The 22340-nt window shown below is 51.9% G+C and overlaps 1 protein-coding gene across 11 annotated transcripts in view; it reads left to right on the top strand.

Moving 5' to 3' along the window:
• PPP2R5C (protein phosphatase 2 regulatory subunit B'gamma) overlaps positions 1-22340 on the top strand; it is a 115893-nt gene that overhangs the window by 19330 nt on the left and 74223 nt on the right. For 2 of the 11 annotated variants that reach the window (XM_004584291.3, XM_058655563.1), the window contains exon 1: positions 12856-13057. The exons of 6 other annotated variants lie outside the window; for them this stretch is intronic. In XM_004584291.3, the coding sequence (XP_004584348.1) occupies positions 12964-13057 (94 nt within the window). In that variant the 5' untranslated portion in view covers positions 12856-12963. Of the gene's footprint in view, positions 1-12855; positions 13058-22340 lie in introns of those variants that run through there. 3 more of the 11 variants (XM_004584290.3, XM_058655564.1, XM_036496299.2) reach the window with 2 other exon arrangements.

The following is a 22340-nucleotide window of genomic DNA, read 5'->3' as shown; positions in this document are numbered from 1 at the left end:
TCTTCCACTGCTTTCCCAAGTGCAATAGCAGGAGCTGGATGGGAAGCAGAGCAGCTGGGACTGGAACCAGCACCCACAGGGGAAGCCTGTGCCACAGGTGGCAGGTTTGCCTGTTACACCACGGCACTGCCCTCATATTTCTGCATCCCATCAGGCACTGCGGGTTTCTGTGCAGCTCTTGCACTACCGTCACGCGTGACGGGTTCTAAGATGTGCTGGGTTTCAGAGGTGTTCTGATGTGGAGTAATGCGTGAGGCCCTGCCTGACTGGGAGTGGCCTGGAGCCTTTCCGTGGACAAAGAAAGCATCAGTCTCCCAGCGGGTGGGCGGGTCCTGGCAGGCACCCTGAGTGCTTCTCAGTGTGTAGGGAGTCTTTCCTGTCTTCTGAGGAGTTCCATGATTCTTTTAAATACATTGGTTAAATTCAGAATCTTCAATTACCCTGTTTATTTTGTCCTTTTCCTCATGTAGTAAGTTTTTAGTTTGCTTTCTAATAACACTTAGATAGAACTCCATGTACTCCTCTGTGAATAACTTCAGCCCCCTTTTTCTCCTGTAACTATTTACTTATTTATTCTAAAAGCAGAGTTACAGAGAGAGGGAAAGAGACACAGAATCTTCCATCTACTGGTTCACTCCCCCAAATGGCCGGAACTACCAGGGCTGGGACAGGCCCAAACCGGGAGCCAGGAGCTGCTCCAAGCATGCCAGGTCTCCCACAGGGATACCGAGGCCCAAGCTTTTGGGCCATTTCTTGGTTCCTTTCCCACACGAGTTACTAAGGAGCTGGATCTTTTTTTTTTTTTTTAGATTTTTTTTTTATTTTACTACAAAGTCAGATATACAGAGAGAGGAGGAGAGACAGAGAGGAAGATCTTCCGTCTGATGATTCACTCCCCAAGTGAGCTCAATGGGATCCGAAGCCGGGAACCAGGAACCTCTTCCGGGTCTCCCACGCGGGTACAGGGTCCCAAGGCTTTGCGCCGTCCTCGACTGCTTTCCCAGGCCACAAGCAGGGAGCTGGATGGGAAGTGGGGCTGCAGGGATTAGAACCAGCGCCCATATGGGATCCCAGGGCGTTCAAGGCGAGGACTTTAGCCACTAGGCCATGGCGCCGGGCCCAGGAGCTAGATCTGATGTAGAGCAGCGCCATGTGGGCTGCTGCTGCAAGCAAAGCACCAAGCCCTCTAGGTATTCTTGTTTCTTTTTTTAAGATTTATGTATTTTTATTGGAAAGTAAGATAAACAGAGAGGAGAGACAAAGATCTTCCATTCGCTGGTTCACTCCCTAAATGCCTGCAATGTTCAGAGCTGATCCAATCTGGAGCCAGGAGCTTCCTCCAGGTCTCCCACATGGGTGCAGGGTCCCAGTGCTTTGGGGCGTCCTCATCTGCTTTCCCAGGCCACAAGCAGGGAGCTGGATGGGAAACAGGGCCACCAGGATTAGAACCGGTGCTCAAATGGGATCCTGGCACGTGTGAGATGAGGACTTTAACCACTAAGCTACCACACAAGCCTGATTTGTGCATTTTTCAATTGGATTTCTTTGGTTGTTTTGTTGTTGATGTTGTTTGAATCTTGTCTGTTCTTGGTGCTGATCCTTGTAGGGTGAACAATTGGTAGTCGTTTTCTCGTTTTCTAGGTTTTCTGTTTCCTCTATCGGTGGTTTCCTTTGCTGTGCAGAAACCTCTTAGTTTGTAAAAGTACCATTTATCTGTTGTTGCTTTTTTTGGCTCTACTTTTGGGACTTTGTCCAAAAATTTTTGTCTGCGACAGCATCGTACAATCTCTCCCCAATGTCTTTGTTTCTTTTTCTTTTTTGGCAGTTTGCTATCTTGTGTTTAGGTCTTTGACCCGCCTCCAGCGACTTTGTGTAGGAGAGCAGATAGTGTGTAGCTCATGCTTCTCGAATGGAGGTACCCAGGTTTCCTCTCTTCAGTTCTTGGCTCGATCAGCTTTGCTCCACACTGTGGAGTTGATGCTTTGCTTAAAGGTGCCTTGGCTGTGGATGAATGGATTTATGTCTGAGGTCTCTGTTCTTTTTTATTAGTCTATATGCTGATTTTCATGCTGGCACCATGCTGTTTGGTTCCTGTAGTTTTCTTTGTTTTTAATCCTCCCGTCTGCTGGTCCACTTCCCAAGTGGCCGCAACAACCAGAGCTGAGCCAGTCCGAGGCCAGGAGCCAGGAACCACTTCTGGGTCTCTCACGCAGGTGCAGAGTCCCAAGGCTTTGGGTTGTCCCTGATTGCTTTCCCAGGCCACAGGCAGGGAGCTGGATGGGAAGCGGGGCTGCCGGGATTAGAACCGGCGCCCACATAGGATTCCAGCACATTCAAGGTGAGGACTTTAGTGTCTAGGCTGCTGCGCTGGACCCATAAAATCAGCTATCAGGGTGACTTTTGTCATTGCTCAGGATTGCTTTGCCTCCGTCAGGTCTTTCATGTAACCTCCATGGTCACATCAGTGTGTTGGTAGGGCTGTGCTGCATCTGTAGCTCGTCTGGCGTAACATGAACATTTTAGCAGTATCGTCCCAGTCGTGAACATGAGATGTCTTTCCATGTCTTTTTTTTTTTAAGATTTGTTTTATTTTTATTGCAAATTCAGATGTACAGAGAGGAGGAGAGACAGAGAGGAAGATCTTCTGTCCGATGATTCACTCCCCAAGTGAGCCGCAACGGCCAGTGCTGCGCTGATCCGAAGCCAGGAGCCAGGAGCTTCTTCCGGGTCTCCCACACGGGTGCAGGATCCCAAGGTTTTGGGCTGTCCTCAACTGCTTTCCCAGGCCACAAGCAGGGAGCTGGATGGGAAGTGGGGCAGCTGGGATTAGAACCGGCACCCATATGGGATCCCGGCGCATTCAAGGTGAGGACTTTAGCCGCTAGGCCATGGCGCCGGGCTCATCTTTCCTTTTCTTATGTGTCATTTTTAATTTCTCTAATCACTATTTTGTAGTTTTCATCATAGAGGTGTTTTCTGTCCATGGTTCATTTCTTCCTGGAGGGTTGCGTGTTGCTATTGCTATTATAATATAATGAGAGTGCTGTCTTCATTTCTTTTCCAGCAGGCTCGTTGCTGGTACACAGACGGGCCCCTGGTTTGTGCTTGGTGATTCTGTATCCTGCAGCTCCAGTCTCGTGGTGTGAAGTCTTCAGGGTGTCCTATGTACAGCGTCATGCCAGCTGCACTCAGCTCTGGCCTAGCTTCCTCTGTTTCTGGATCTCCTCCTGCCCTGCTCCTGCCGCGCGGCCTTCCCGGGCTGAGCTGTCATAGAAGAGCCCTGTAGGGGGACATCGTGAGTTGTCCATAGTCCACAGGAAGTCCTCCCGGCTTGCTCGTCAGTTAGTGTGCTGTTGGCTGTGGGGTTTTCATGTTTGTCTTTTTGCTTTGTTCTGAAATATGTTCCTCTTTACCTGCTTGGTTAAGGTTTTTTTTCGTGGAAGTTTTGAAGGGATGTTGAACAAGTTCTTGTTGTTGGTTTCTAGGTGTGTTCCATGTGGCGAGTGACGGCGCAGCGTGTGGTGCTTGGGTGCTACAGTGTTGGGATCTAGTGACCTCTTTGTCTTACAGCTTTTAAAGTCTTTTGTTTCATGTAAGTGCAGCTCTTCTTGCTTGTGCCTGGTTTCTGTTCGTGTAGAATTTTTTTCCATTATTTCACTTTCAGTCTAACTGTGTCCTTAGTATTGTAGGGGGTTTCTTATAGGCAGCGTATGGTTTGGTCTTTATTTTTTTACCTATTCACCTGTGTGTGTGTGTGTATGTGTGTAAATATATATACATATATATATTTAATATACATAATTATATACTTATGATAATATATAGCAATACATGCTGCTATATATAGTATATAATATAACGATGTGTTAATATATCATTCGTGTATATCAAAGACATAAGGAGTGACACGGAGGGGCTTCTGTCCACAGGTTCATCCCACACATAGCTGTGATAGCTGAGTTTGGAGCAGGCCAAAGCCACGAGCTAGTATCTCCAGCCTGCTTTCCCTGCTAGAGGCCCTCATTCTTCAGCCATCTGCCCCCTGCCTAGGTGCAGGGGCAGGCAGCTGAGTCAGAAGCAGAGCGGCAGACTTGCCACCAGTGACCCTCCCATGTCACCAGTGGCAGCTTGACCCACGGCAGCCTGCTCCCCAGCCTCTCAGCTGGAGAATGTAGTGTGTTTGCGGGTGGGTTTTTACGCATAGGTAGGAGTTTATCCTCCTCACGATGTTCCTTGTGTTCTGCCTTGCTTTTGTAAATCTCTCCTGTGCCTTTCTCCTCTTGCATACCCTCGTTGCTTCGGTGCTTGTCCGTACTGAGGTCGGATTCTGTGTGTGAGTTTGGGTCTTGCCTGTCTCCATGGGAACTGTCGCTCGTGTTTGCAGCCGCAGGGCTTCCTCGAGCATCTCACAGGCAGAGCACTTGCTGGTCTCTCTTGCCCAAAGGACACTCACCGGGTGTGGTCTTCTCATGTGGAACTGTGCACAGGCTCACACCTGGCTCGCTGTGTCGATGAGAAACAATACTCAGTTATGGACATGCCACAGTTGTGTCTCCATTTGCCAGTTCATGGGTGCTTGGCTTAGTTTTTAGCTACTGTGATCATTTAGCTCAGTGCTTCTGTGAGCATGTGTTTCACATTGCTCTTAAGTGGATCCCCAGGAGTGGGATTGCTGGCCTGTATGGTAATTTTATGTTGTCCAGAGTGATTGTCTGCTGGCACCTGTGGGTGCTGGCGCCCTCCCGGGGGCACGCCTGTTGCTTGGCACTCTGGGTCCTGCTCCTCCTGTGGGCACCTGGCGGCATCTCGGGGATCTTCTAGCATGTGTCCCTCGTGTGGGAGATGTTCAGCATCTTGTTCTGTACCTGTGACCCTTTGGGGTGTCTTCTCTGATGGGATATGTGTACAAATCTCGTCTATTCTTAAGGTGACTTTTCTGATTTAGTTATGATACCTGTGTGTCCTGAACATGAGTCTTTTATTTGATCATAAAGTATGACAAAAATCAATTGCTGTGCAGATGGAACACAAAGTGCACCTATAGTTGTTTACAGTTGTCCTCACTAGACATAAAATTACACTTGTAAATTGCTACCAAAGTTTCTGTACACTTATTCCCAGTCTCTGCCTCATTGAAAACCTTTAGATTATATCGAGATTTCATTAAATTGTTAAAACATGCAAGGGATGGTTAGCTTCTTGTGTTTGCCTTCTCTCATCGAGAGTGCGCTGTGCCACTTACATAGCCTTCAGGAACATTCCGGGGTGTCCTCGGTGGGCTCTGCCTGCCGCTTCCTGGCCAGCAGGTCGTCTGTTGGTGCTGCTCCTGCACGGTTGTCCGTTGCCGGTGCAGACACTGATTTGGGCACCATCCTCCCTCACTGAGCTACTCTGTTGTTCGTGAGTCTTGAGGGTGCGCCGGGTATCTGGTTAGATCGTCTTCACACAAGGATGATTTACCTCTGTGCTTTTTGTTTTCTTTTATTTAGATTTATTTATTTGAAAGGCAGAGTTACAGAGACAAGAAGAGAGAGATCTTCTGTCTCCAGGTTCACTCCCCCAAATGGCTACAACTAGCTGCACTAATCCGAAGCCAGGAGCCAGGAGCTTCTTCTGGGTCCCCCATGCGGGTGCAGGAGCCCATGGTCTTGGGTCATCCTCAGCTACTTTCCCAGGCCACAAGCAGGGAGCTGGTTGGGAAGTGGAGCTGCCGGGATTAGAACCAGCACCCATATGGGATCCCGGGGCGTTCAAGGCCACGCTGCCGGGCCCTGGTTCTGTGATTGTTTAATTGGCTTTTTGGTGGCAGTTAAATATTGTCTATCTCTTGGCCTCCTTGTTTCTGAATATAGCACTCCGCTGCCTGCCAGAGCAGTTTGTTTTCTGATGCACTGAAGGTTTTGCCACAAAAGTGGGTGTTGTTACTGCTTTAAGATGATCTGTGTATGTATTTACAGGAGTGTTGGCTGCTGTCTGTTAGTTGAAGGATAATGAAATGGCCTCTGGGAGAGCCTCCTCGCAGGCAGCTCACATGGGGCCAGAAGCTCCTGCCTCCATCCTGGCTTCGTCCACAGCCCAGGGGCCTGGAAAAGTGCTGTCAGTTCACAGCCAGTTCTCACTGACCATCTGAGCTGCTCAGGGCATGGCAGGGGCTCATGTAGCTGTCCTGGTAAGCCCCTGCCTGCCAAGCCCACAGTTTGCAGGGCTGCCCGCACTCAGCATGGACCACCTTGTAGAGGGTTGAAAGCCAACTGTACTGACCTGTGCCTGGGCCAGAGCAGGGGGTCCTTGTCTGTTGCCTTGGGCATGCAGATACCCTCGCTGAGTCACTTGGGGCCACACCTGAGGGCTGGGTTTCCAGCGCCAGCTGTATCTTCCCATTCACCATTCTACCCAGGCCCTCACCAGCTCACCCCTGCTTTTCTCAGCACTTAGTGTCCTCTGTGTGTGTGTGTGTGAGAGAGAGAGAGACAGAGAGAGACAGAGAGACAGAGAGAGACAGAGAGACAGGGACTGAGATACACACAGAGTCCGTGAGTGTTCCTCTTTCCGTCAGTGGTCCCAGCAGGAGCCCTGCTCTCGCTTCCTGGGACAGCTGTGGGCCTGTGGCTTACGCTGCCTGCAGACTCTCCTGCAGTCCTGGCGCCAGCCTGCCTGTTCCCTGTTTTGACTTGTGGTAGGAGATACACACGTATCTGTTATTACATTTTTACGTGTTCTGCCGTAGCATTCAGTTCATTCAGAATGCTGTGAGCCGGTCAGCACTGTCTACCCAAGGTGCGTTCTTCCCCAGCTCCCAGGAAGCAGGACTCCCTGAACCCACTTCTCCTGCCCCGGTGTTCCGTGTTCTGCCTGCGGCTCTGAATCTAGCTGCTCGGGTCCCCGTGCGGGCGGAGTCCTGTGGTGGTTCTTGGGGTCCGCTCCTTTCTCTGCGCGTGGTCCTGAGCCACACTCCTTTCTGGGGTGGTTGGCACTGCACTGTCCCTCTGTCCACGTGTCTGCAGAGACTCCACATCGTCACCGCCTCTCCACAGGTTAGCTGCCATCTGCCTGTCACCATGGGCGAGGGCTGCTTGCGTTACTGCATCTGCCAAGGACCCAGGAGACACGCCAGCGTGTGGCTGGAGCGGCGAAAGGCCCCACCCCTCTGCCGCTTGCTCACAGAAGGCTATGATGTCACCAGCAAAGGCCCAGGCTCCCTGCTGCCCTCAGCCAGCTCACCTGGAGTTTCTTCTTGGAAAACAAGGTTTATTGCGCATTCCGCCTGCAGCAGGGTTGTTGAGGGTGCCGGCAGGAGAGTGCTGGCTGTGGTCTGTGCGGGTTCCTGTGGTCACAGATCAAGGGCCGCAGCACCTGCTGTGGCTTGGCTTTTCGTGGTGGAGCTCCAGGGAGAGTACAACCCAGCACCAGCTTATGACCCCAAACTTGGGCTCCACTCACTCAAGCTGAGCTTCCTGTCGGATCACTCGCAGGGCCGCCTCGGACAGCCAGGCAGTGAGGGCCTGTCCCTTTGTCCTTGCTGCTGGCAAGCATGAGTACCCTGGCAGCCTTTGGGCATAGCTGAGTGTTAGGTATCTTTGATCTAAGGAAAAAGTCTATTTTAAACTGTTAAGTGCAGTCAGATTTTTTAGGTTGGATGTTACCCAACAAACTCACGTCACCAGGCTCCTGTATTTTCTAGGTCCACAGAACGTCCTGGTGGGCAGTGCTGCTGCCGATCGCTCCCGAGACTCTGTCCCTGCAGTGCGGCACCTTCCACTCCCCCACGTGCTGCTGGAGGCGAGAAAACCACAGGCTTGGCTGGGTTTAGACATGCAAATCAGACAGTTTTATTAAGAAATATGAGCTAGAAATAATATCAGTGGGATATATTTGCAGGCAGTTGAGGTTTTTTGTTTGTTTCAAACTTTTAGCTATTTGGGGAGGGAAAGAGATGAGATCCGTTTCTACTTCACTCTCCAGATACCTCCCAAGGCGAGGGGACTGAAGCCAGGACCCGACCCGGGTCTCCCACCCCTGTGTGGATGGCAGGGACCCAGCCAGGGTCTCCCACCCCTGTGGGAGACAGCCTCTGTGACTGTTCAAGGAGTGAACCAGCAGATGAAAGATTTTCCCCTCTCTCTGTATCTAGTGTGTAAGTCTTTTTGGAAAGATGATGATGTTTGGGGTGTGTGGTGGGAGGGTGCAGCGCCACCTGCAGGTCCGCCTGCTCCCTGCCCACTGCAGAAGGCACTCCTCCCCTCTGGCAAGTGCCCCCTCCTTGCTTTTGCATTAGCTGAGCCCTGGGGATCTGGAAGCACTGCAGGGAAGAATCCATGTGGGTGGGCAAGTGGCCAGGGCGGGGCTGTGTCCTGCGGCCAGGGTCTGCAGCCAGGGTCATGGCTTAGGAAGCACCATGCAGTCCGGCTCCCTGTGCCCAGCAAAAATGTATGAGGTTTACGGGAGTGTGTCACTTGTTTGTTCATTGCTTGGGAATGTATGAAGGAGCCCTGCTTGGATGCCAGGCCTGTGGCTCTAGGTTAGAGGAGAACTTCCCGTGAGGTTGCCTCTGTGGCTCTGCTGCTGCCCAGCTGTGCAGCAGGGGCTGTTCCAGAGCACTGCCATCGACAGCTGTGTTCTCATGCGAGCTATTTCCCACCTGTGCCCAGCACTACAGGGGTAGGTTTGGGGGAGTCTGAGCTGCCCCTGCTGAGCCCCACTTTGTGTTCTTTTGCTCCTTTGTTGCGATGGGGGATGGTAGAACAGACCTACTCCCATTTCCAGGCAGGCAAAGACTCCTTCTGGGCTGGGTAGTGGCCTGTCCCTGTGCCACACTGGCCATCCCATGCAACCTCCGTACCTGCCCTGCCCTGTGCATCCCAGTGCAGCTACCAGAGGCCCACTTGCTCAGAGCTTGTCCACCTGTGAGCAAGTGCCAGTTGAGCTCCCACTGCCCTGGCAGCTCTAGGCACAGACCTGAGTGGGGCTTTGGGGCAGTGTGGGCAGCTCCCACTAAGGTGCTGCTGTTCCTGATCCCAGCCAACATTTCTGTGTCTCCCATGCATGGTCCCTCTGTCCAGCACAGTGACCATCTTGTGGTAGCCATCCTTGGCTGCCATCACAGCCACCTGAGAGGCAGGTGCTCTTCACGAGAAAATCTGCCAGAGACCAGTGCAATGGCTCAGTTGGCTAATCCTCTGCCTCCAACCGCCAGGATACCATATGTGCACCGGTTTGTGTCCCAGCTGGTCTACTTCCCATCCAGTTCCTTCCTTGTGGCCTGAGAGGGCAGTAAAGGATGGCCCGGAGCCTTGGGACCCTGCACCTACCTGGGAGACTCAGAAGTTGTTCCTGATTCCTGGCTTCAGATTGGCTCAGCTCTGGCCATTGTGGCCATTTGGGGAGTGAACCAGCAGATGGAATATGTTTCTCTCCCTCTCTCGTCTCCATAAATCTGATCTGCCTTTCCAATAAAAATAATTTAAAAAGAAGAAGAAAAAGACTCAAGTTGAAGGACTCAGATTTTCTTATTTTAAAACTGAAAGCAAGGGGAGCTCAGTGTGACAGCTCAGCAACTGAATCCTCACCTTACAGGTTCCAGGAGCCGTGTGAGCAATGGTCCGTGTCCCAGCTGCTCCACTTCCTGTCCATCTCCTTGCTTGTCGCCAGGAGAGCAGTAGAGGATAACTCAGAGCCTTGAGACCTGTACCCACATGGGAGGTACAGAAGAAGCTCCTGGCTCCTAACTTTGGATCTGCTCAGCTCCAGCCGATGCGGCCATTTGGGGAATGAACCAGTGGATGCAAGATCTCCCTCTTTCTTTCTCTTTTCAAATCTGATCTGCCTTTCCAGCAAAAAGAAATAAATCTTAAAAACAAATCAAATCAAATCAAAACAAACAAACAAACCTTAAAGCAGGGAACAAGGGACCAAGACAGTTGCATAGCAAGCTAGTCCTCCCCCTGTGGTGCTGGCAGTTCATATGGGCATTGGTTCATGTTCCTGTCCCAGCTGTTCCACTTCCCATCCAGCTCTCTCTGTCTCTCCTTCTCTCTGTAACTCTGTCTTCAAAATGAAAGGAAAGGAAAGCAAAGGAAACGAAACGAAACGAAGGGAAAGGAAACGAAGGGAAAGAAAAGGAAAGGAAATAAATCTAAGGGGAATATTAGGCCACAGAAAATAGAGAGGGTTGTCCAGGGCTTGGAGGGACCATCAGCCTCCACGTGGTTGGTAGGAATGTGCCGTGCAGGAGCCGTAGTGGGAAGCACCAGGCACTTCTCCAGCAAGGTGAAGGCGGGATCCCTCTGACCCAGGACCACAGATGGGGACCGTCACCCACAGTTGGAGCAGCCCAGTATCTGCCAGCACATGAGGGCCCTGTGGGGTAGTGCTTAACGAGTCTGAAAGAGGGAGGACATCTGGCACCTGCTGTGACACAGGTGAGCCTTGAAGATGTGCGGTAAGCCAGTCATGAAGGCCAAGGGGCCCCGGAGGATTCCACCTGTGGGTGGTGTCTGCGGTAGTCAGATTCAGGCACACAGTAGGGCTGGGGGGAAAGTTGGGGAGTTGATGTCGAATTGGAGACAGAATTCCAGTTCTGTGGGTGCCAGAGGTTTGAGACAGGTGGGGGAGCTGGTTGCACACCCGTGAGCTTGCTCAGTTCCATGAAAACATGTACACATGAAAACAGGGGTGATAGTGAGTTCTGTCATGCATTCTTTTAGGATAGTTTAAAAAAATGAGTGTATTTCAGATATGTGATACTCATATATTACATTTCTACAAAGGATTCCCAAGAGTAAAATTACCTTAACAGAGTCCTTATACATATTGGGAAAGAATTTTCTGAAAGAATCAGAACAATTTATAAGTTGGTCAGCAAAGTTATCATATTGTGTACTATCAGTGACACAAGCTATTGCTGATTTGGTAGCTAAAAATAATGCTTTTCCTATAGTCATTTGTTATTCTTTGGTGACCTGGATCATTTAAGCACTACGGGCTCAGTGTGTGTGTCACTCTGAGATTTCTTTATTTTAAAAAATATTACCTGGGCCCAGCATAGTAGCCTAGTGGCTAAAGTCCTCGCCTTATATGCACCAGGATCCTGTATGGGCACCAGTTCATGTCCTGGCGAGCCCCGCTTTCTATCCAGCTCCCTGCCTGTGGCCTGGGAAAGCAATCAGGGACAACCTAAAGCCTTGGGACCTGCACCCTTGTGGGAGACCTGGAAGAGTTCCTGGCTCCTGGCTTCGGATTGGCTCAGCTCCAGCCATTATGGTCAGTTGGGGAGTGAACCATCGGACAGATCTTCCTCTCCGTCTCTCCTCCTCTCTGTCTATCCGCCTTTCCAATAAAAATAAAAAAATCTTTAAAAAAAAAGTGGAGAGCCTTTGATCTGAGATCACTGGGAAGAATACATCACAACTGCCTTCCCTTCTGCACAGCTTCCGTGCAGCGTCTCTGAGCGACCCGGCTCGTCAGCCTGTCACGACAGGCTACTCCAGCACAGGTCTGCACAAAGGCTGCCTCCACACCCCTCATCGGGCCCCCGGGAGTCGGTGGCAGAACTGGAGGTCAGCGCACAGCCTGTGTCCTGCCTACTGCAGGTGCGTGCACTTCCTTGTCCCTCAGTGGCTGTCGCAGCTGCCCAGGGCACGACCGAGGACTTTGTTTGCTTTCATCTCCTCATTTCTTTTTTTTAAGTTTTTTTTTTTTTTTTCATTGGAAAGTCAGATTTACAGAGGAGGAGAAACAGAGCGGAACATCTCTCATCCACTGATTAACTCCCCAGGTGGCCACAATGACCAGAGCTGAGCCAGTCTGAAGCCAGGAGCCTCTATTGGGTCTCTCACGTGGGTGCAGGGTCCCAAGGCCTTGGGCGGTCTTCTTTGGTTTCCTCAGGCCGCAGGCAGGGAGCTGGAAGGAAGTGATGCAGCCAGGACAGGAACCAGCGCCCATGTGGGATCCCAGCATGTACAAGGTGAGGACTTTAGTCACTAGGCTACCACGCCAGGTCCTCTTTGTTTATTTCTAAGGCTACAGAAACTGAGGAGGAACTGAGGGGCTCCTATGCATGGTGCAGTGGGCCCCTGGTAGCCGAGCAGTGTGGGGTTACAGCTAGCACCCACATGGGATGGCCGCTGGGGAGTGAACCAGTGGATGGAAGATTTTTCCCTCCCTTCTTTCCTCCCTCCCTCCATAAGTTGGATCTGCTTTTCCAATAAAAATAAATAAATCTTTGAAAAATGTTTTAATGTGTAGCACTTGCAGCTATTGAACAATAAGAAGTTGTCATTTTCTGTATTATTTTTCCAGGGGAAAAAAATGGATCATGAAAAAAATTAGTATCTGGGGATTCTAAATTCATAGTGTTCTCTGTTGGTAGTAGAGGAAGTTGAACAAGTGCCCGAACTAATGAATTATAATTGTGTGTTATTGGAATAGCCATTGTCCAAAAGCTGGCGTGCTGGGTGCTGTATGGGGGACCCCTGTGGGAGCAATTAGACCCAGAAAGTACAGAGCAGACAGGTGTGCAGAAAACAGCCTGATGGGGGGACCAGGTAGGGAGGTGTTAACATTTGCAGTCACGCACCACCACCACCCTACCCCCGCTCTCTTGGCAGCTTTCTCTGATCAGGGGTTACCCTTGGCTTGGGGTCGGGGCCTCCAGTCTCGTCCTCTGAGAGACGGGATCTCTGTTGGAAGTGCCTGGGCGATGAAGGATGCAGGAAGCCGGAAAATGTGCTGGCTTTCCGTGGCCACTGACAGCCGACTGGCAGCTCTTTCCGCTCTCAGTTTTTTTTTCAGTGTCATTTTAAGTTGCAGCTTCCAGCCAATCAGCGGGCTCCATGCCTGCTGACGTCACGGAGCAGCCAGTTCCCTCCAGCTGCAGAGAGCTTCAGTTTGTCTTTTTTTTTTAAACTAAAATGGAGGCTGGTTTCTTGCCTTAAGGAGTACACTGCCTTTGCCGCTGAAGTCTAGATGTTGACATGTAATAAAGCGGGCAGCAGGATGGTGGTGGACGCGGCCAGCTCCAACGGGCCCTTCCAGCCCGTGGCCCTTCTCCATATTCGAGGTGAGTGGTCGGGGCTCCTCCCGTGGGGAGTTAATAAATGGCTATTGTGCTTCGGATCGGAGCTGCAGGAAGTCCTTGCCGACAGCCCAGATCCCCTGCTTCGCTGCAAGGAGCCTGGGTGTGTCAAGGCCGCTTGGCGTTTTACGAACTACTTACAGAATTTGAGGCTTGAGCGCGGCCTTGCCTGGTTCAAAGCTGGTTTTTCTGCTTTCTGCTCGCCCTCCCATCCCCCTTTCGGAGCCGTGCTGATGTCAAAGGATGTGAAGTCACTGCTCGGGGAAGGCACCGGGTGCGGTGGGAGGGAGAGGCGGGCCTGCCGCCCAGCCGGGCCAAGTGGCCTGTTCGCAGAGTTTGTGTTACGTCTGTGTCGCTTGATACTGCAAGGGGTTCGTCGGGATCACATCTCCGGATTAAAGATGAACCGCAGGCAGAAATGTGCTGGAGTCTGTGAGAAGGGAGCTTGCTTCACGAGGGACTCATTTGGCTCTTCCCCGGAGCCCCGAAGAGATGTGCCTGTGCTTTGAAATACCGAAACCTGGGATGAATCCTAATTTGTGAAATGTTAGTGCTGCCAAAGAATGTGAGGGGCTGCTGTGCAAGCAAGCGGCTCCGTGGTGTCTTGTGACTGTAAAGTTTAAGTGGCCACACATTTTCAATGTGTGTGGATTATTGCCATTTTAATAATTACAGCTTGGCGTCTTTTATAGTTTGTGCCTATTTGGGGTTCAAAATTGAGCCTGCAAACACAGTTGCCATAGTGATAAATAGCCCTACTAAACTGTAAGGTAGTAGTGTAGTAATACTTAGACAATACCTAGTTGGTGTTTTAAGATAGTTTTTACTTTTTTTTTTTTTTGCTCATAATTGGATGAGACAGAAATTGAGTGTTGAGCCTCATCAGATCATTCTAACATTGATAGTGCCTCCTCTGTGTCTTGCCGAAACAGTTTGAACTGTTGGGGTCTGATTAAGAAGCTGGACTGAGGAGCGGTGAGGGCAGGCTTCCTAAGTGACCCATGGCCCCTGTGACCAGAATGCCAGGCAACATACTTGAGGTCTACCCCAGAAGGTACAGACACAGGCACGCGGAGCCCCAGTGGCTGGGCTGGGAGGGCTCCAGAACCTGGGGACAGGGCCCAGGAGTTGGTGGACTCGGTATCGACCACAGCCAGGCTGTTCTGTTCTGTCACGCACTCAGTGAATAGCAAAGGTTGACTCCCAATAATAGGTGTTGTAGCTGCAGGCACCAGGGGGACAGAAACCAGTGTTAGGGTCCTGTTAGTTCTGAGACGCTAATTAGCAATGAGATGATCTGATTGCACACAAAATATGAGTTTTTATACTCTTAAGGTACCTATTTATAAATAACCTTTTTTTTACATCTGTGAGTCTTCTGTTTTTATTAGACAATGTATGAGTCATTTTTTTGAATTGTAAACTTATTCTGAAATAGAATCATTTGATTTTACATCTTAAACCCCATGAATATGTTTATTTTCAATGTCGAGAGCTTGTTATGGCCATTTGGGTCTTTGCCATTGGTTGGTTGGTTGCCATGTAATCGTGCAAGGAGCAAGTAACAGTGTTAGCCTAAAGGAGACTTGAGTGGTGACCGTCAGGGCCTGTGGCCGACTCCCAACTCAGACGGCCTGACAGCACGTGATATCTTAGGCTGATGGACTCAGAAGAACTTTGCGAAGTGAGAGTTTTCATGTGAGGCGTGGAGAAGTTCATTTCAATTACTGGCCTTGGAGAGTCTCAGTCACTTTAACATCCGGCTAGCAGCAGCTCATTGCTGAGGGCTGTTGGAGATGACCAGCAGACAGCCCTGGCCCAGGGGGCCTGGGAGTGGCAGGGGGGAGCTGGCTCTGCGCAGCAGGGCTGAGGTCCCAGGCTGGGACGGTGAAGCCACAGGACACGTCTCTGCGCTATGCTGGCTCCTTCACGCAGAGGGTCGCTGCCCTGGCTAAGGTCATTGCTGGTTGTTTTGTTTATAGCTTTTTTTTAAGTACAGTATAAAATAGGCATCGTGGCTCTTGATTAGACATTTTGCTGCCAAAAAACAGTAAGTGGAGTTTCCCATGGTCCACAGTCATCAGTTCGGTTCCATGACCACTTTCTGTTGGCCAGTGCGACACCTAGGACTCATTTCTTCAGTCCAGGCCACCTGCCAGACAGGGTCCTAGCAGGTGTGAGCGGGCAGTTATGTGGGCCTGACATCACAGCGCTGTGCATCTGTTGGAGAATGTGACCGCCAGCCTCCCTGGTGTCTCCAAGCCTTGGAGTTGGTGATGAGTATGTGGAGTTAGGGGCAGGTGTTTGACACCCCCGCCCCCAAGACGCTTACATTCCACAGCGTGTGGCTCTCCTGCTTCCGACCCGTGCATACCCTGGGAGGCAGTAGGTGGCGGCTCTGCCACCCAGGTGAGAGCTGGGTTGTGCTCCTGGCCCAGGCCCGGCTGCTGAGCTGCTGGAGGAGCGAGCTCCAGCTCTGTCAAAGATGTGGTGAAAAAGTGAAGAGTTAGTGTGTCCTGAAAAGGTCGCATGTGAAGGGGGGCAGGGTGTCATTTGTAATCGTGTTTCATTCCACCTAAGTGCCTCAGTGTTCTCTCGGTGGGGCAGTCCCCAGCACTGGCTTCCAACCAGGAAGCAGGCGCAGCCTGAGCTGCCCTCTGCCTCTAAGGCCTGTGGGCCAAGCAGCCCTTAACAGGATGCAGCTGAGCATGTCTGACTGCACCTTGAGGGTTCCCTGCGAAGCTGAGCCTGTGGCTTCACTGTTCCTGCCCTCCTTCCTGCTCAGCCACTCCAGTCCACATCCCAGAGGGGATGGCCGGAGATAGCCCCATGGCAGCAGGAGTGCTGCCTGTCGCAGCCTGCCCTTGACCCCTGCAGGCCAAGCCAACTTGATGTAGGCAGGGCTGCTGAAACCTGTTACCTACCAGGGTACTCTGCTGCTTCCAGCCCAGGACAGGCATGTCTGACCGTGAGGTGTCCACGTGTGCCACACAGGTGTATACCACCCAGATGTGCCACACAGGTGTATACCACCCAGATGTGCCTGGCCTTAGAAAAGGACATATTCAGGCTGAATGTGCCATCTGGTCCAGGAGAGCAGTGACTCAGATCCTGCATCGCAGCAGCAGATTTATAGAGAGAAGCAGAGACAGAGAAAAAGACCTTCCGTCCACTGGTTCACTCCCCAAAGGACTGCTAGAGCTGAACTGATCCAGAGCCAGGAGCCAAGAGCTTCTTCCGGGTATCCCACATGGGTGCAGGGTCCCAAGGCTGTAGGCCATCCTCTGCTTCTTTCCCAGGCTACAAGCAGGGAGCTGGATGGGAAGCGTAGCAGCTGGGACATGAACTGGCACCCACATGGGATCCCTGTGTTTGGAGGTGGAGGATTAGCCAGTTGAGCCAACACACAGACCCTAAATGTTTATTTTCATGTCAGTGACTTTGAATTTACTCAGACACTTGTGTCTGCTGATCACAGTGGTAGACTGAGGTTGGCAAGCCGTTATCTGCAGAGGGCTTGTGGGTGAAGGCACAGCAGGCATAGGCTCTACACTGGCAGTGGCTGCTGCTCACCTGGCCTACCCTCGGCCCTGCCCTGGGTTCCAGAATGGCCTCGAAGACCACAGGCTGCTGCACGGAAGGCAACACAGAGGGCCCGCTGGCCAGTGCCCCTGCTAGCCAGTACTTCATCCCAGCCAAGCTCCTGCTGCCTTTAGAGCTGGGTTCTAACTGGACGATGCTAAGGACCAAAGCGGAAGTGGCAATCTGGCCCCAGCTTCCAGTCGGTCTTGGTTCTCATCTTCCCCTGGGTAGTTTTGTAAACAGCCTGTCAGTGAACCTGTCTTTGAAAGCCCCTCCAAGTCAAAGAATGAATTACTCTTTTTAAGCAGACCCACTTTTCCTCGGAAACAGAGGTGCGATTGTGGGGAAGTTTGTTTTACTAGGACTTTCCAAATTACCAATTTGTTGAGTATCTTCACCTTCTCAGTAAGAATTTAGGGGGAAATGTTCAAGACACGTCAAGTCAGTGGCTCTGGCCAGTGCACTGACTAGCCTGTCCAGAGTGTGCATGTGGATCTTAGAACCTGGAACTCACCCATGTGATGTGGAGTTGGTCGGCACTGGTGTCCGACCAACTCCAGAAAAGACTGTCGACCCCAAGCAAAGCTCCTGCGGTGCTCGGTCCCTGAGTTGTCCTAGCTCACACTGGCCACTTCCCAGGTGTCAGCAGATTGACGTCCAAGACGGGGCCTGCCAACCCCAGCTAGGGATGCTGTGAGTGAGTGCCACCGAGCCAGTCATGCACAGCCTGTTCTTTCATTATTCCTACATTGAACTTGAAAAAGGGCTCTGCTTGGGAGGTTTGTGCCTTGAAGCAGAAGCTGTGTTTTCGAGTTCGTTCATGGAAGATGTGTGTAGGGAACTAGAGAACGTGAGGTGACTGGCCGAGGACAGGGTGGGTGTGGTGTGTTTAACCCCAGGGGAAGGGCAGACGGGGCTGGGAGACCTCCATGGGCTTGGGAGTCCTGCTTGCCCATCCCTGTGTCAGTTATGGCAATGGCCATTCTGTTTACATCTGTGGTGTGGACCCTGATTGGTTTGTTCCTCCCAGGGCGAGTCCCCCGAGGGCCAGTCCAGCACCATCGCCTCCCAACTCTGGGTTGCTGTTCCCAAAGCCACTGCCAGCAGCCGTCACAGAAGTGCATTTGTTATGCTCCACAGTATGCGGGGCCTGGCGCTGTGAGCTGTTACTATTCATTTTCTTTTCCCTACGAGAGAAAGGGCAGCCCTTTGTCAGGAGCCACAGGGAAGGGAGTGAGGCAGTCAGACAGTGGGGCTCAGCCGGGCTCCACGCCCAGCCTCAGGGTGAGGTGGGTGGGCGGACACCCCTGCTGCACACACCGCTCGCTTGCTCTCTGTGCAGTGTCTCGAGCTCAGAACTCACCGTAGGCCCGAGCAAGGTTTGTTCATGGTGCATGTCCATGTGTTCCTGCCGAAGGTGGCCGATGGCCCCTTCTGCTGCCCCAGTTCTGGGCTGTGTCTCCAGGGCTCCTCTTCTCTCCATGGAACCATGAGCACCCTGGCACTCATGTGGAGCTGAGCTCTTCCACCTGCTGACTCTCCAGCAGTCCTGGAGTTCAAGTGTCCACTGGCGTTGCTGGGTTGAAAATAAGAACCATGTCCCAAGTGGGCCTCTGGAATACCTCCTAGCCAGCCGCCACACTGTGGGGGAAGCTTGCCTGGCTTCCAATTGGGCTGTCTAAGGTGATTGGTCAAAAAAGTGGACCCAGTAAGCCGTGTGCTCCGGGCCTGCTCAGATGAAATCCCCTGTGTGTGTGAGTGCGGGCCATCCGTTGGAGAATGGGCTGTCACTGCATTCTCACCTAGTCTTCGGTGTGGGAAAATGCTGGCCGAGCCACACACCATACCAGATAAAGGTCTGGTTCTATTTTAGGTCCTTGAGTTAGTCAGAAGCTTCTCACTTTGAAGAACCGACCAAAGAGGAGCAGGCGTTTGACCTAGTGATGTTAATGCTGGGTTCAGGTCCCAGTCCTGACTCTGACCTGCTGCCCTTTACTTTTGTGTACCTGGGCAGGCATCAGGAGCTTGCTCAGGTGGCTGGGCCCCCGCCACACACAGAAAAGACTCCTGGCTCCTGGCTCCGCCCTGACTCAGCCCCAGTCAACACAGGCACTTAGGGATTGAGCAGTCCATCTTGCCCTTTGTCCCCTCCCTTGGCCTCCACCCCACATCCCCACCTCTCAGATAACTGAATGACTAGGGAGGGAACATGGTTAGACCAGTGATTAATCTGGATCAGACCCTTGTTCCGGAAAAGGCAAAATGAAACCTGTGGCAGGCAGTGGAGGAAGCTGACAGTTCTACGACACTATCCCAGGGACAGTGTCTAGGACTTTGTAGGGAAAAGGTGTGGGGTCATGCCGGGTGTGGCAGTCACATGGATGGGCAAGCTCGGGAACCTGCCCAGGCCTCAGCTTTTTTAGGATTTTTCTTTTAAAGAACTATTTTTACTGGAAAGTCATATTTACAGAGAGAAGGAGAAACCGGGAAAGATCTTCTATCTGCTGGTTCACTCCCCAAGTACCTGCAGCAGCTGGAGCTGAGCCAATCCAAAGCCAGGAGCCAGAAGCTTCCTCCAGGTCTCCCACAAGGGTGCAGGGTCCCAAGGTTTTGGGCCGTCCTCGACTGCTTTCCCAGGCCACAAGCAGGGAGCTGGATGGGAAGTGGGGCAGCTGAGACATGAGCCAGTGGCCATATGGGATCCCAGTGTGCAAGGTGAGGACTTTAGCCACTAGGCTACTGTGCTGGGCCCAGCTTTGTCATGATTTGAGGGCACGCCTTTGACAGGATGTGCTCTGGAAGGGAAAGGAAAGTACAAGGAGACGTAAGAACGGAAAACTTACTTCCTGGTCTTGAGTGGGCAGGCTGCTGCCCCCTGGCATAGATAGCGGCCCCGTGGCTCCGGTGTTTGGAGGCTGCAGACTGTCCTGTTAGTGTTTTTATCGGTCTTTTATAAAGTGTGACCGCCTTAAAGGCATGCCGGCAGATAAAACCAAAGTTGCCTCTGAACTTGGTGGTTAAGGGTGGGGGTGAAGTTGCCCCACCCCATGCCAGCTGAGCCATCCTGGCAGATGACTCACTCTGTTCTGAGAAGTGGATGTGAAATGGAAGAGAAGCACGGCGTGTCTCTCTGGGTTCGGTGAGAATGGGAGGAGCGAAGCTGCTACTGACAGTGGTGCCTGGAGCATCCTGAGGCTCCTGGAGCATCCTGAGGCTCCGGGACCAGTGGCTGTGGTCGCGGGAGCTCAGCACGGCGTGCGCTCGCTCTCCAGATGCGCTGCCTTCATCGTGGGGCCCGTCTGTCCGTGCAGCTCTCATTTCCCCAGCCTTTGCGATGTGTCCATGTTTTTGGTATCCCGTCCCTCAGCTGCAGAGTGGGTCCCGTGCTCTGCTGTGGGCTGTGTCGGCCGAACGTGCCCCTGTCGGTAGCATGATGGCTGCTCCCATGCAGCGGACTTCCTTTGTGACCCGTTCTGTGAGTATAGACTAAAATGAGAAATGGGCGTTTATCGGTCAGGATTGACTTACTGTTTTGAAAAGCAGAACAGCAGAGACAGAGAGAGATCTTCCCTCCTGAGGTTCACTTTCCAAATGGCCACATGGCCAGGGCTGAGTCAGGCTGAAGCCAGGAGCCTGGACTCAGGCAGGTCTCCCACACGAGTGGCAGGCAGGGGCCCAAGGACTTGGGCTGTTCTCAGGTGCGTGATCATGGGATGTCGGTATCACAGTTAGCAGCTTAACCTACTGTGCCCCAACCAGCCAGTTTTAACTTGAAAAAAGCAGTTTTAGCCAGACATTTATAAAACATTTTAGTTTTAGATTAGAGATATTGTCTATGATTAATCCCAAATAGCGTGACTTCACATGCCATTTCTCTTAGTTTTTAAATGTAGAGGTTGCTGGGCCTGGTGTGGCAGCCTAGTGGCTAGGGTCCTTGCCGTGTATGTTCCGGAATCCTGTGTGGGCACAGGTTCATGTCCCGGTCACCGCGCTTCCCATCCAGCTCCCTGCTTGTGACCTGAGAAAGCAGTCGAGGACAGCCCAAGACCTTAGGACCCTGCACCCACATGAGAGACCCAAAGGAGGCTCCTGGCTTGAATCGGCTCAGCTCCAGCCGTTGTGGCCACGGGGAGTGAATCAGTGGACGGAAGATCTTCCTCTCTGTCTCTCTTCCTCTCTGTGTATCTGACTTTCTAATGAAAGTGAATGAATCTTTAAGAAAAAAAATGTAGAGGTTGCTGGAACTAGCACTGTGGCACCAAGGGCTCAACAGCCACCACCTGGGACTCCAGCGTCTCATGGGCGCCGGTTCAAGTTCTGACTGCTCCACCTCCAGTCCAGCTCCCTGCTGATGCGCCTGGGAGGGCAGCAGAGCACGGCCGAGTGCTGGGCCTCCGGTCACCCACAGGGGAGACGTGGTGAAGCTCCCAGCTTCGGCTTGGTCCAGCTGCAGCTCTTGCAGCCACTCGGAGGGAGCCAGTGGAGGGAAGATCACCCTCCCTCTCCCTCTGAATCAACAACCCTACCTTCCAAGTAAATCCGTAAATCATGAAGTAAGCAAATGTAGAGGTGGCTGTCTGTTGCTTTAGCATTAAGTTCAAGTGCATTAAACTCCTTTGAGTTTCCTTTTGGTGCTAATTTTTTTTTAATATTTGTTTTATTATTATTATTATTATTATTATTTGAAAGCAAGATTTATAGAGAGAAGGCGAGACAAAAAAAATCTTCCATCTGCCCACAGTGGCTGGAGCTAAGCTGATATTAAGCCAGAAGTTTCTTCTGGGTCTCCCACATGGGTACAGGGTCCCAAGGACTTGGATCATCTTCCACTGCTTTTCCAGGCCATGAGCAGGGAGCTGGGTTGGAAGTGGGGCACCCGGGACATGAACTGGTGTCTGTCTGGGGTGCTGGTGGTTGCAGGGTGAGGATTAGCTGGTTGAGGCACTACAGCAGCCCCACAGTGCTGATTTTTAAGCTTAGATAATATTTGAGCTGAGATCTTAGCTGTAACTGTGTATTTAGTGGTATTATTCGAGTGCTGTTAGCCCTGTTGGAGGAGGGTTTCCAGTCTCCTGTCATCAAGGTTGCAGGTGAACCTTTTAATCACCTGGTTATATAGTCATGAGCAGGTGTGCTGGCTGTGGTGCCTACACGATTACAGGAACAGTGATGGTCCACTCCAGCGGACTCGCTTGGTAATGCCGACTTTCTGGTCCTTTATTCCGCACAGGCTTCAAGATGGAAGGCAGGGTATGTGTAGTGAGGGTTGGCAGTCTGTGCTCACGCAGCCTCGCATGGGAGGCTGAGCTCAGCCACGTCCTCAAAACGTTGAAGCTCCCACGGGCACAGGCTGCGGGTCCCAGAAGTTGCAGCGCACCATCCCAGGGGTCCCGGGAATGAGCCTTCTCCCTCCAGGTGGACGTTGCCTGGCGATACAGCAGCAGGGGCGGGCCATCAGAGTGGGCAGTGGTGCCTAAACATGTTTCTTACAACACAGGAGGCCGTCAGTCCTTCTGTCTGCTGAGCTCCCAGGAAACCCTCCTGTGGTTGGGCCAGGCTGCTGTCCTGTGGCAAGCCATGTGCAGGACTGAGTGGCCTGTGAACAGAGTGTTTCTTCCAGGAGCGTGGTTGCTGCTCTTCTTACAGCCAGCTGTGAAGGCTGAGAAGTTGGCAGGTGCTCTCCTGG

Source organism: Ochotona princeps, chromosome 26 (assembly GCF_030435755.1).
Source record: "Ochotona princeps isolate mOchPri1 chromosome 26, mOchPri1.hap1, whole genome shotgun sequence".
In the NCBI taxonomy this organism is placed as follows: domain Eukaryota; kingdom Metazoa; phylum Chordata; class Mammalia; order Lagomorpha; family Ochotonidae; genus Ochotona; species Ochotona princeps.
This window is presented reverse-complemented; position numbering and strand designations above follow the sequence as displayed.